The sequence below is a fragment of the Gavia stellata genome, chromosome 8 (genome assembly GCF_030936135.1).
Source record: "Gavia stellata isolate bGavSte3 chromosome 8, bGavSte3.hap2, whole genome shotgun sequence".
NCBI lineage: Eukaryota > Metazoa > Chordata > Aves > Gaviiformes > Gaviidae > Gavia > Gavia stellata.
In genome coordinates, this window is record NC_082601.1 from 28389451 (window position 1) to 28403719 (window position 14269).

At 41.2% G+C, this 14269-nt stretch overlaps 1 protein-coding gene across 1 annotated transcript in view; it reads right to left on the minus strand.

Moving 5' to 3' along the window:
* PIKFYVE (phosphoinositide kinase, FYVE-type zinc finger containing) overlaps nucleotides 1-14269 on the minus strand; it is a 61572-nt gene that overhangs the window by 3123 nt on the left and 44180 nt on the right. The window contains exons 23-39 of the mRNA XM_059820167.1: nucleotides 13055-13233; nucleotides 12469-12582; nucleotides 11064-11172; nucleotides 10797-10951; nucleotides 10184-10274; nucleotides 8852-8912; nucleotides 8124-8267; nucleotides 7833-7953; nucleotides 6611-6706; nucleotides 5992-6075; nucleotides 5412-5503; nucleotides 4593-4757; nucleotides 3944-4003; nucleotides 3314-3490; nucleotides 2497-2600; nucleotides 2097-2225; nucleotides 487-748 (exon numbers count right to left, since the gene is read on the minus strand). Coding sequence (XP_059676150.1) covers nucleotides 487-748; nucleotides 2097-2225; nucleotides 2497-2600; nucleotides 3314-3490; nucleotides 3944-4003; nucleotides 4593-4757; nucleotides 5412-5503; nucleotides 5992-6075; nucleotides 6611-6706; nucleotides 7833-7953; nucleotides 8124-8267; nucleotides 8852-8912; nucleotides 10184-10274; nucleotides 10797-10951; nucleotides 11064-11172; nucleotides 12469-12582; nucleotides 13055-13233 — 2143 coding nt within the window. The remainder of the gene's footprint in view (nucleotides 1-486; nucleotides 749-2096; nucleotides 2226-2496; nucleotides 2601-3313; nucleotides 3491-3943; nucleotides 4004-4592; nucleotides 4758-5411; nucleotides 5504-5991; nucleotides 6076-6610; nucleotides 6707-7832; nucleotides 7954-8123; nucleotides 8268-8851; nucleotides 8913-10183; nucleotides 10275-10796; nucleotides 10952-11063; nucleotides 11173-12468; nucleotides 12583-13054; nucleotides 13234-14269) is intronic.

A 14269-nucleotide genomic window follows, 5' to 3' on the forward strand; every position in this document is an offset into this window, starting at 1 on the left:
TATCCAGGTCAGACGACACGATCACAAGTGATCCCGTGATGTTTAACTTCCCTCTTCCATCCCTACCAATACTGTTTCTCCTTAGATCCCCTCCACACAAGTTAAAATTTAAATGGCTATGTAAACATTACTGGCTATGTGAACATTACTGAACTTAACTTTCACTATTAAACACATAAAAGCATACAAATAACCTTCCCTACTTCAACTGGATTAGGTTAAACACCAACTTGACTGCTTTTTCACTACCTGTGAGGCCTCCTGCATATATTCTTAGCAATGCAAATGCTAACACAAGCCCATACAAGAGCTGGAGAGGGAAGACTTCCTGCCTCCACTTCGAATATCCATGAGAGATGAGGGTGGTATTCCATCAGGTAGAAGACAAGCTTTCCTGACACACATCTCTGTGGTGGTGGCACAGTTCTAAACCGGAAGAAAGCAGTTTCACCAGCTGAAAGCAAAAAAATACAAAAGGCAACCTACCAATGATCCCAACAACAAGCTCATTGTTCGTATCATCACGACCCACCAGGAGGGAATAGTCAATGATGAGGTGGCTGGAGAGGAACTGGGAATCACTGTGTATGGAAGCTCTCAGCACAGCCTTGCAATGGGAACGGATGTACAAAGGATTGTCCCGGACCATCTTTAGAAGGTTCTCATCCAGTAGGACTACATCACAGCTTTCCTTGCCTGTGTCTGTTTTAACATTTCTATTCCGGAGGGAGCCCTTCAGGTCAAAAACCTGCAAATGGAGAACAGCACTACTTTGTTCCACTGTTCTGCAAGGTTAAAGACTTCAACATACCTAACGGCAGTGTTTGAGAAGGCAGCACAACTTTGAGAAAGCAGGGCAACTCTTTCCTTCTCTGCAGGAGGAAGACGGTTAACAGAAAACATTATCATACTACAAAAGTTTCCTGAGTGGAGGGTAGCATGTAAGCCTACAGGAAAACTCTGCCACCTCAATTCACAAATTTTAGGCAAGTTATTTCAATAGTATTTAGCTTAATTTAAGGGAAAAAAGATGTCCCTAATTTTTATACTGTATGGGTAAAATTAGTTTTCCAGCCAGCTTCTACAGACTCAAATGCTGACAGAAGTCAAGCTACTGAAGAGGGAGGTGGGTCTTGCATGAAGCACTGTTTAACATCTGTTGGCAAGGCAAAAGACAGACTATCATCAGGTTGGAAAGGATGTCAGGTGGTCTCCAGTCCAATGCTCTGCTTGAAGCAGATCCTGTTAGAGAAGGTTGTTCAAGCCCTGTCCAGTCAAGATTTGACTAACTTCAGGGACAGAACCCACAGTCTCTTTGGGTGTCTGTTCTAGTGCCTGATCACCCTCACAATTTAAAAACCAGACAAACAAAAAACAACCCCACAACAACATCCTTTACATCTATCTAGAATTCCCTCAGTTCACTTCCTCCTACAAACATCCACTGTTTGAGATCAGGCACTGGGAGAGAAGGTGGAAAGAATTGATACTATCCAGTTTTAGAAGCGACATTTGTTTGAACTTGCTTTTCAGCATCAACTCTGTATTTGAAGAGAATTTTCCCCCAGTCATTTTAAGGTCTTCATTCTACTGCCTCATAAAGGCCGCTTTTCTTTTACTAAGAGCAAGACTGAACTCAAAATCTTGTCCCACACATGAAGTGGTTCAGACAAAGAATAGCAGGTTCAGAACTTTGTTTCCCCCCCTCCACTACACAGTAGCTCACCATCTCTGTTGGTGAGGCTCTCCTTATAAACAAATTCATCTGTAATTCCAGTTAGTTCTTCTAAAAGCTTTGCAAAAAGGTTTCACATTTTCCTAATTAGGTTGGCAATGTTTCCTCTCAGACACTGGAGATGCAGGGACAAATAAGACTTCTAAAAACTGAAGTCTGCACTACAGCTTTTTGAACTAGCCAATATTAGCATCAAGTTACCATGGCTCACATAACAAGGAAACTGGAACCGTCATCTTTGAGCAGTGCTAGATATAGACAGCACATGCAACATTAAAAGTTACCTAGATGGCTACTGGTAACCCTGCTCTTGCTCCCAGGCAGAACTGCACTGCAAGGGAACAGAATACTTGGTTCTTACCTGAGCCATTTTCCTGCCATAGAAAAGGTTTTCCATGACAAGCAGATCCAGCTTCTTTTCAGTGTTATTTTGAGAGTTCTTGTATCCAATTCGATATACCCCAAGGATTTTGGCCAGTGCTGTGGGCTTCTGATGAAGAGAAGACATGGGGTATAATCTCTGTGTACAGGCCATCAGCAATCAAATACCAGAGGTGCCACTGTTCCGTCTGACTGTGTATTACAGCTTAGAAGCTCTAGCAAAATTCCCACTTTTCATCTTAAAAACACATTATTAGTACAACTCATACCATCCAACATTTTATTTTACTTAAATGAAAGGTATTAATGGAAACTGTTACTAGTCTGTAGAATATACAACACTGCCTAAAATAAAAGGCACTTTTTTTTTTTTTAAATACCTTCTGCTGAACTGCATTAATAATGTAAGTGAAGTAGTGTGGAGCAAAGTCAAGGAACGACTGGACTTCCAGGCGAGGCATCTGCTTCAGGATGAATCTATCATCTGTTTTAGTATCAGAGGCAACAGGGTTACATACAGTCAGTAAGTGATGTATTTTTTGCAAGTTCTATAGTACTGTCTCACAGCTGAAGTGGTTTGAAAAATTAAAGGACTACAATTCTCTTAAATCCTTAGCTACAGAAGCTCATTTCTAGAAACTTTTGTACTCCATATATTCTGAATTTCAGACTTCCTGGATTTCAGCCTTCTAGCAAGTCAGGGAGAAGAGACTGCCTAAGTTAGATTTACCCCAGCTATATGGGCTTCTTATACAGACAAGATAAACAGCCTACGGACCCTTCCATTCAAGACTTGTTTTAAGTAGGGGCCTAGAATCAGTCACAGTTAAAAAAAAAAAAATCCTATAAATCAACTATAGCATGTGGGATTACAAGAAATGCTGCCTTCAATAACCAGTTTTCCTTGAATTATACTCAAGTTTTTGCTTTCTGAAGCCTGACTAAGAGAGTACAACCCTTCTGCTCAACTGGCCTCCCTAGCTGGTACTACTGAGAAACAGAACTACATTTTCTTCTCCCACACATACAAAGAGACAAATAATCTGATGTGAGCAATCCACTTAACTCGCCATTGAGTGGCCACTTCACAGTCAGCAACCCTCTGGCTAGAGGTAATCAGGGATTAAATGACACGCTAACCACCACCATCCTCAAATAATACCATCTAATTACGAAAGGGGAAGAAACTGCATTTACCCTCAGTCACATAGAACGCAGCCCCAGATTTGCCACCTCGTGCCTGCCAGGGCAGAGAGTGAGAGAGGGATCGGATGAAGTCCTCTTCACTGCTTCCCAGTATCACTTCACGCATCTTGTGAAACTCGCCAGCATAATAAATCCGGCAGTAGAACTTGGCATTCGCATCTGAAAACTCTGCAAAAAATGGTCTTCCTCAATAACAGCATGCAATATTCACTGACTACCTGAGATGACACTTAGAGATTTTACTAATGTCTAGAAGAATATTATCATGCTAAACATCCCTCTCACACCTGTGGTACTTTGGAAGTTTAAACCAATAGGATTTAAATGGAAAACTTACAGGAGAAAATCAACCTCCTTTAGGTTAGCTCACAGTATATGCCATGGGAAAGTGTTCAGACAAACGATCAATTTAAAAAAAAAAAAAGTTTTATGGGGTATTTTTGCAACAGAGAGACTGATTACAGTAAGTAAAAATTGCATTGGTCTGTTCTTGATTATTTTTTCTTTGTATTGGGCAGGAAGGAAAAACAAATTATTAACTTCAATATTTCCATTACATTTGCATGAAGAAAGGAGTTTGTCAGCGAAGATTTCAAGTTATTATTATTTACAACTACTCACGGAGTTCCACATGGGGATTCACCAGCTGTTTCTTCTGTCCATCTCCTCCATCTACATCATCTGAAAGCATAAAGGGACCATTCAGTCAGGGTTGTTCATTATTGTTACTGAGAAAGCCATGTAAGATGCTACTTGCAAACTTGTATTACAAGAAAAATGTTCTCTTTTTTCAAGAATTCAGAGGAAACTATACATAGGGAATTAGAGATACAGTTGTAATTGTATGATAGAATATGTATGCTAGAAGGGCACTGCTGTTCATAGGACACGTAAGTACAAGCTTTCTCATTGTTTTCTCTTCATTCATTTTCCATGAGCTGAAACAATGAAAGTTAAACAGGAAGCAAGGAAGACAGACTGGGCTGCTTAACTAGAGTCAACTCAATCCAAAGGCATTCAAGCCCAGACTACTTCATGTCCCTATAGTTACCGGGGTTTGAAAGACCCTATTTCCCTTCTAATAAAGCAAAGCAATGTCTTTAGGAGAAACCTACATTTGATGCTCAAATCATTCTTTTTCAATGCATGTTGAGTAATCTTGGACTGTTGAAAAAGTATGAGCAGGAGTGCATTCTGGGCCTGACAAGTATGAATGAGGTTTGAGAGACATAACAGTCCAAGACAGAAGATGGACTCAACAGTCTTGTACCTTGAGGCTCTGCTCCTTGGTTTTCTGCTCCCTCTTTGCCCATCTGTCCAACCTGGTAGTAGGCACTGTCAGCACCACGTAAGGTCTCTTTCTTCTGGGAAGACAGGTCTGGGCTTTTCCCTCCCGTGCCACGGAAGAAAGACAAAACGCCAGATGGTTTCTTTGCTATAGTGAAAAGGAATAAAGAAGTTGGCCTAGGCATTTCCACAGGCAGTTTAATAAAAGCATGACTGGTACAAGCATTCTCCATTCATTGTTCTAACTGGAGGAATTATGTCATTCAACTAATTTATCTGCTATTCTTCAGGCAACCAAGGTCCATCAGGTTAGCTGATTGAGCATTCTGAGTAGCATTCTGGAATGCTGAGTCATTTGAAAACACAGACCAAGCATGAACGTCTTTAGCATAGCAAAAACCTCACTTCTCCATTTCAAAATATTTTAATTGCAATCTTTTTAAAGAAGGCAGTGCCAAAAGAGGTCAGAACATATTATGGGCATCATACCCCACCAAACAAGCTAGACTCAAGAACAACCCAAGGTCCCCTACATCATAACATATTAAATCAGAGAATGATAGTCTGATCTCATAAGAATCAGACAAAGCCATCACGGCACAGACTTCAAAAACCAAACAAATGAACACACCCCCCTCCATGTTCCACATCAAGTCAACTCTAACACTAGTCACAATTTCAACTCAGAATGCATTTTCTTCATTCTAACTTAACTTTGACAAGAGCTAGAACCCAGGTTAAGTGGACTCAAGCCTAAGCAGAGATTAGCATCATGTGTATGATTTTGGCAAAATGGTCTTACGCTGTTCTGGTTCTGTGTTACGATTTGAAGGACCCATGTTAGCCTCAGGGAGGCGGACAGGGCTACTGCTCTTTGGTTTGCTGTCTGACATGCTGAAAGGAGAAAGAAAAAAAAAAAACACGTCACGAGCCCAACAAATACTGCCATCCAAGACAGTATTGCTTTACTCCTGTACATTTATTTCTCCTCCATGCCTAACTCTAAGCAATGCTAAGGGAAGAGGGGATACAGTTTAAAGTTGTAATGGTGTGGGACTCTCCAAAGTTGTCCTCCACCTCCCTGAGAAAAACCTCTCAGGGCTCCATAGCAACAGTTCCATTCATCACACAGGAAAGGTAAGCAGGCCCAGTAATCCCTACCATGCACACAGTCAAGGGATCAGGTGGTGGAACCAGCACAGTCCCCAACATGATATGGAAACTCAGATATATGTGTTGGTTACATGGAACGTGTCAGATTCCATCAGAAAGCAGAGATCCTAACAGAGGCATATTTTGAGAGTCCTTCCCCATCCTAGTTTTGGCTTATTCTCTACAATCACTGTGCCTTCACTCTATGTACTGTAGTTCCTGCACGTAACCTGTTCAGCTGTAGTCCTTCTTCAGAACTGTTCTTCAGAGATGCTTTGGACAACTCATCCAGAGCATTTCTGTACTCCTTGCAACTGAAGGGGGAAGAAAAAAAAAGAAAAAAAGAAAACAGTCAGCTGTTCTCTGAGAGACTCTAACACCAACCCACGTGACATGCAAACCTCAAGATTTACTGAAGCAGATAGTTTGGAGATCTGAGTAGTAGCAAAAGCTGCTACAACTGAAGGGACAAAGGACAGACTGCAGTGTGAATACCTAACTGTTGTTCCCCAGCTCAGTTGCCCTTCCTCCAGGCTGGAGAGCTGAGTAAAATTTAGTTGCACTTGTTTCTCTAACAATATCACAGTACAGGGACTACACAATTAATTAATTTTTGTGTACTATCTTTTGGCAAGAAAAGCCCAAAATCCAGTTGCACATTGGAAAACCTACTTTCCATTCCTCAGTAGTAAAAGAAGAGAACTTCAGCTCTGGCAGAAACTCTCAACACAGCTGAGCGAAGAAATTCTGTCATGCTTGTTCCCTACCATTAAGATTTAAATATTCCTTGCCCAGAAAAGCTGCCAAAGTACAACATGTGTCAGATGAACAGCAAAATCACACCAGTACCTGAGAGCAAAAGCTATGATGGAGCTTGGTTCTTTCTCACAGACTGCAATAGGTACACGTTCATGTTCATACATTAGGTAGTGCTTATCCGGGTCACTAAATGAAAATAACATAAAAATACTATTAGTAGATAGTAAACGTTTGTGGAAAGAAAAGGTTAAGTTTTGATCAAAACCCAGATCTCATCACTGCACTCCCAGGCACAAGCTGCAAGTCTCAGCATGGAATCAAAGCTCCCCAGATCAGCTTCTCCCAATAGTCACATTCATAGCTATGTGGTTAAATCTAAATGGTAATGTGTTAGGACAATCAGCACTTCAAGCAAGCTGCTTATATCAGAAGACCAGCTCCAAGTAAGAGTCTATTTCTGTTTAGCAGCCACTGTTTCTAATGGCACCAAAACCTGCCTGAGTTTGTTTTGACTGTCCTGCAGCATAGCCTGCAGATGAAGTTAGGGGACAAACATGGACTCTTTTCTGAACAAGCAGTTTAGCACAGAAAATTCCCAAGAGCCTCCTGGGTTTCTATAAGATTTCCTTTTACTTATCTGTACGGTCCAGTCATTCAACTTTTACCTCATTAGCTCATGGCCTCTGCTACTACCCTGGGGGTAGGATTCAGAAGTTAAACTCAGGCTGCCAAGCGTTAGGCTCATGTCAAACGAAAACCACTACAAAGCACGCAGACCAAGTAGCTGAAAGACTTTCCAGCCTGCCCATTTTCACATGGGAGGGAGACTTGAGGGCACATGCAGTAGCCATTGAACCTGACCTACACCCAGACAATGCCAATTTGAGTCCAACCCTTGGAAGAGGTCTGGAAGCAAAAACAAGAAGCAGGCATGTAGCTTTAGTAAGTCTTTGCTAAGGAAAGACGTTTCTACTCCCTCCCTGCAGCAATGAAGTTAGAAGGCACCTTTCTCCCTCTTCCCCCCACCCCTTCCCCTCCCACAAGAGTTCTGAGGAGGTATGCCTGCTAGGAGGAGAAACTGATAATGTACATACACAAGGGTGGATCATTAATAAGAAAAGTGGGTAACCTACAAACACCTAGAAGGGACACAGAAAAATTCTTGCCTTGAGGAAGTTCTACAGCTTATTCAGAGGCAAATCCAAGCGATGACTTAAATTATGTACTGAACAAAGGAAGCATGCACGGCTCTGTTTGCAATTTGACCAGGCTGCTAATTTTGCACATCATATATATACTATGCAGTACTTACAAGGGAAATGGAATTGGGTTATAGTTGTTTCCAGGCAAAAAGTTAGCCAAAATAGCTTTCATAGTAGACTTCTCCTTCACTTGACTGTCTGTAGATCCCAGTAAGTGTCCATCAAACACATCTGGAACAGAGATAACTTAAGTCTGCATCACAATATCAAAATTCAAGCTGTAAGTTGAGAAGGAAGGTTGCAGACCACAGAGTTACCAGTTTTGCCATTTCTTAAACAGATCTCATACACTTGCTACAGAGAAGCAAGAGAAAGAATACAAGATCACAGCTGAACTATACCTTCTGAGCTGCTTGTTGTATCCTGTTCAGACAGTGTGTTGGCACCAGTCATATGCTCTGATACAACCTCTGGAGTGGTAGGCAGCTGAAGATGGGTGGAGCCTGTGGAGCTCTGACTTGATAAAGTAGTCAGGAAACGATCCTCTGAGAGTACAAGGACAGTTAACGACAGAAGAAAGCATTTTACATGACTGTCAGAAGTGATATCGCTTGCTCTCAAGCCAAGCTATCACCAGTGTCTACTTTCAAGAAGTTTTTACTTAGACAGCAGGTAAGGCCACCCAGAGCAAAGGAATGTGCAAGCTGATTAGAAGATGCATACACTTATACCCACTACCTTCAATTCCCACAAACTCTCAGTATGCCTTACAGGTAAGTGGTCTCAGCACCCATAACCACTTACACAGAACTGGCAAGAGGCATTTCCCAAATTCCATGTAGTTATTCAGTTATTTACAAAGCCTCTGAAAGTTTTTAAACTCAAGTTCAAAGGAAAACCCTTGCTGGCCAATTTAGTATCATTAGTAATTCAGCTTCATATTAGAAGCAGACTTTGCTTTTTATAATAATAAGCAGCTATAAATTGGCTTATTCCCATCTGACACAATGGGGATTCACTGTTTGTCTAAATTATCAAATTTGACAAAGGCTCCCATGTTATGTCAAGGAAAGGGTTACAGCAAGCTTCTTTTGGTAGCTTAAGAAAAATAAATAAATAAACAACAGACCTCTCTCTCCATTTTGCAGTGCTGGAGAAGCATTGCGTGGGGAAGCATCCATGCTACTGATCTAGGCAAAATAACAAAATACCAGTGTTGATGCCAAGCTCTTTATAGCTGTATCCCTTCCTCTGTGGAACACTTGCAAAAGCAGATCACAGAATCACTAAGGTTGGAAAAGACCTGCAAGATCATCAAGTCCAACCATCAACCAACACCACCATGCCCACTAAACCATGTCCCACAATGTCTCGTCCACACGTTCCTTGAACACCTCCAGTGAGGGTGACTCCACCACCTCCCTGGGCAGCTTATTCCAGTGTTTCACCACTCTCTCAGTAAAGAAATTTTTCCTAATATCCAGCCTGAACCTCCCCTGGCGCAACTTGAGGCCATTTCCTCTTGTCCTGTCCTGTTGTCTTGTCTTGTTCTGTAGGAAGATGTACCACAACAGAGCACTCCCACCCACTGCACTGTCAGTGTATCTGCCACCACACGAAAAAGACAAGGCAACAGCAACCCAGCTTCACAAGATGCTTATGACTGCCATCATCTCTGTATGCTGTTTTAAAGACTACACTCTTCCTCTATATAAACCTACATGTTGCTAGATCAAGGCTAAGTGTGTTTTAGCACCTAGCAAACATGTGTTGAGTGGAAAGGACACGTATGCATGCAGCAGAGCAAATCCAGGGTCTCATGGGGTTTCTTAGTGCACCTTGCTAATGTTAGAATTGTACTGCCTTGCGGTCTGGACATTTTCTCAGAGTACCAGCTCCCCAAAGGGTGGTTGTTCAGCATGCTGGCAACTGTACCCTTAGACAGAGCTCTTGAGGCAGCAGTCCAAAACGATTTATACAATGCCTCAGCCAGCTCCCACGTGACACGTCACAGAACAGAGATGAACCTGCAAATTCATTATAAGTCCTTCCAAGATTCTTTGCACTGCCTCTCCTGATAATTTTTGCCTTTTCTTTTTCACAAGGGATAAACCTGATGGGCAACAACCTAGGGTCTAACGAGGTGAACTCCTTCCTATCTAGGCATACACCTGACAATGAGTGCAGCTCTCCACTGTCAGTATTCAGATTAACACTACACAAACATCACAAAAATCATCAAATCCTATTCATACTTAAGACTTCCTCTGTGTAATATGGCTCTTGGTTCACATCTTTAGGAAAAGACACATATACTAATATGCAATTTAAGCTTTTACAGCTGAAAACTATATGATGCAGTAAAGCAAGTTTACTAAGTGAACTGAAGCCAATCTTAAGACTATTGTGTTGCCGCAGAAAAAAAAAAAAGTTTAAGTAGCTTCTAGCCTGCTACTCGTACCTTGCTTTCTTCACCCTGCCTCAGTCTCCCAGGGCTGGGTGGTACTGATGGACGTTTTCTCCCTTTCTCTTGTTGGAAGAGATCCTGTAATCTTAAAACAAAACAAGCACAAAAAAACCCCAAAGAAAGTTTAATCAAAAGATAGGTTAGAGGTATTAGCTGTGAAAGGCACAAATTACAAAGTTTCTCCATACTAGAATATAGCCATGCATGCCTTCACAAGTCTTTACTGCAAACTCGGATGGTTGCTAACATGTGCCAAAACTATGTTTCAAATGGCCAAAACCAGAACGTTTTCTTCACTTCTGAGATAATTTCACTCCATTAATTGCTCTCCTCTTCCCCTTTCTTCCACCTTTATTCAAATGACACTCTCCTCTCAGATGCAAGTTGTGCTCTACGACACAATACTTTTATTATCTGGCCTCAAATGATTTTCTGTTCCAATCAACCAGCTCTGTGGTCTTAATCAGTAGAGGACATTTAGCACAAGCTGTCATAACACACTATATAGCAACTGCAGTACAGGGAGAGAAAGTGCAAAAGAACCTCTTCCCTTCTATAATGAGCATAGTATCAGTGTTGCTCATGATTCCAACATGTGTCCTCTTACCTGTTGTTCCAGGCTTGTAGCATCTCACAAAGTCCTTGCTTTTTAGCTATCAGAGACTCAAAAACAGATTGCAGCTGTTGAGGTGTGTCTAATGATGATGAAAGCAGCCTTGCTTGGATTTTCTCAGTCCAGTTTTGAAACTCCCCTTCTTCCATCTGCCAAAAGAAAAACTGTCAGTGTTCTGTGACTAGAGATGACACTAGATCTGAGTGGCTTCTCCACACACTTCGCAGCCTATGGTCTGCTGATGAAGAAATAGTCCATTACCTCCTTTTGGGCAAACAGGTCTTCCATCTTCTCTTCTCTCGTTTTGCTGAAAGTATCCGTTTTCAGAGAAGCAAGGCGATCATCAACAGCAAGATATACTTGTGACACCCTGTTGACAGGGATGCAGAGTTAAGCTATGACTGCTTGGAACATCTTCAACATTCTTTATTAAAATGTCTGAACGCGTTTAAGAATACAAAAGACGATATATGACAGTCTTCTGCACATAGGCTGTCCCACTGAATTTACAGGGAAAGTTGGAAAAATTCATTAGTATAGCAGAAACCTAGAAGTTACACATTCTGACATTCCTCTTCACAACTTATTCTTAGCAGTGGAAGTTGTCAGAGAGCAATACAAAGGTCTCAAACACACTACTAGCATAGGGGAACTGTTGTGTCATCTGTGTCTAGGAAGAATCTGGGACTGCAAGCTACACCTCCACCGGAAGGGCTCAGAGTCAGAATGAGTAACTCTATTTCAACTCTAAACAAAGCTCCACAGGTTCTTAAGTCAGGTGGTCACAGAGACATCAGCCATACAGGAATGCTGCCACCAGGCAGAACAGCAGTCAGGCTGGATTTAGTACAGTTTCCATCATGCCTGTCTCCCACTTTTTTGTTCCTATATTTAGAAGGTGTCTAGGCTTAACAGTAGTTTACCTTACACTACAAGAAGGTACCAGACTGTCTGCTGTTACATTCAATAGCTAACAAAGGCAATGTCTTTTAGACACCAGAGAGTTTAATTGCCACATGACCAATACAATGAAAGCAGTTCTGTTTGAACAATAGATTTGAGCAATGCCTTTGCAGTTTTTCTGGGCTAAAGGCAGGATTTAAACTTGGTCAGATCTTCCAAAACAGAATGTTAGGGTAAGGGTACAAAGTGTTGCCTGCAGTTTTCAGATTAGGCCTTCTAGGACCACCTCCTCTGTTCCATTTTTAGTATCAGAGGGAGAAATTAGAAATACTTTAGCTGTGCTTGAGAAGGCATTTTGTAAGAAAAGGCGACACTTCAGACACCGGCTGATGGTCAACCTTTCAGTAGCTACTTAGCAACATCATTCAGAAGCATGCTATATCACTCAAGTATCAGTGCAACATTCAGGGATGGAGAAGAGAAGAATCTTAGTTTCTGCTAGCTATGTTTGCTATGAATTGCTGCCAGTTGAAAATGTGAGAGATAAGTACAGAACAGAGCAGGTAAAGGTAATAAAGAAGATTCCAATATCACCCTCCCTTAGAAGTATATGCACATATAAATGTGTTTAAAACCATTGCTTTTCTATTAAATAATGAATATTTAGCAAGTCTTGTCTATACTAGCAAAAAAGGTTTTGTATTCTGCTAATTAAAGTCCAAAATACAAATAAGCTGAGGAAGGTATTAAAAACAAAGCTTACTTTTGAGAGAAATCCTTGAGGTCCTGCAAAATAGTAACCTTTGATGGAGCCTGCCGTTTGATGTATATCTTGGGGAGTGGGACACACACTTCAAGCAGCCGGATCGGAGAGTAGCTGAGAAGGCAATATGACAGCTATTAACAAGACTCTCCCCACATAGTACTAATTCCACACCATATTGCGGTTTGTGGCCCTTATATGAAAAGAGGCACTGTCAATGTCTCCAGGGCTTTAGTTACTTTTAGCAGCAATAACACCCTGTTCATTTATCTCCTAGGCAAAAAGTAAAACCACAGATCACGTGGCAAAAACAAAGTTCTGAAAGTTTGAGATTAGACAGGGAAAAGTGTTTTCCTTTGTATCATGAACTGGAGCCACCCATTCTTAGGAACACTGCCCACCCCATCCAGGACAGTACGGCATCCACAATGCCCTCTGCAAGCCAGCACACAATCCTGCACTTGTCGTTATAGTGCAGTTATGCTATCCCATGCTGCACTCAAAGTGAAGGACAGACCTGATGAATCCTTACTAGAGCTATATGCTTCTAGAGGGAAAGAAGGAATTTTTTAGCAGTGGACCTCACCTGAAAGATGCCACCATCTGATTATAGGAAAAATACTGGTGATAGTCATGGTGAATGGAATGACCACAAGGCTCTGCATTGGCCCTTCGAGTATACTGGTGCCCATAGAATCTCAGCTCAAGGTATTTTGCAAAAGACATAGACCAAGAATCATTGGAAAGGGGAACAACTGGTGTCACCTGAAAAATTGAAAGCCAAGTGTCTTAATTTCATCCTTCAACCAAAATTAAGGACAGGCTAACCTAGACAGCAATCTAGTATTTCTAGTACCAGAAGCACCCATAACACTGAAACACACTAAACAGCAACAAAGATAGCATTTATGCAAAGCTAAGGCCAACACATAGTTACAATAAATTGGATAAACAACAACTGCTACTAGATGATGATAGGTGCTAAGTTAGGGGAGTGCAAACATATTCTTGACAGAAGCTTACATCTGAGATGCTATTTCTCTGCTTAGAGAGAATTTCCAGCAACCCAGGTCAACAGCAGTGGTTTCATCATACGCTTTTTCCCTGTGGATTATTCAGCTACAGATACATTGGTATTGCTCTGCTGTGTATTTCAACTTCAGCAGTGCTTGCAAGCTTAGAGTAGCCACAGCTTTATACATACTTAATAGCCACAAACATATTAGTGTTTACATGAGCACACAGAAATAAAAGGTTAGAGAACAGGTGTATACACAGCAGTGCAGGGCTTGCCTTCAGCAATTACATTAATTTCCTCCAGGTATCTTTACATCCAATACCCATGTTTAAGCCAGCATAAGTAGGTTAATTGAGTCATCCACATGGGTAATTGAGACGTTTTGCATTTCAGGTACTGCATGAATCTTTTTTAATTAAGTTTTGTTCTCATCTCTCTGAAGACTTTTAAGTTTTACAATGTTTAGCTAGAGATGAGTTGGTAATGTTGTCTTAGCTAAATTACAGAACAAGTTTCAGATAATACACAATCTTACTAACTTGTGTTTTTTTAAAGCAATTTATCATTCCTCTAATGAAGTTTTTACTTACTTTCTAATGACTACTAAAGGAAGTCTAGACATCACATTGGCACAATGCAGACTGTCCAGTCCATAGTAGATCAAAGAATACTAAGTGGTTTTAGCCAATTACTAAGCCAGTAGGTCTCAGTGGCTGCCCTTCCCCATACACACATTCTTTTGATGCTTGTACTGATTCACTGCAGGGAAGGGACCATGCTCTT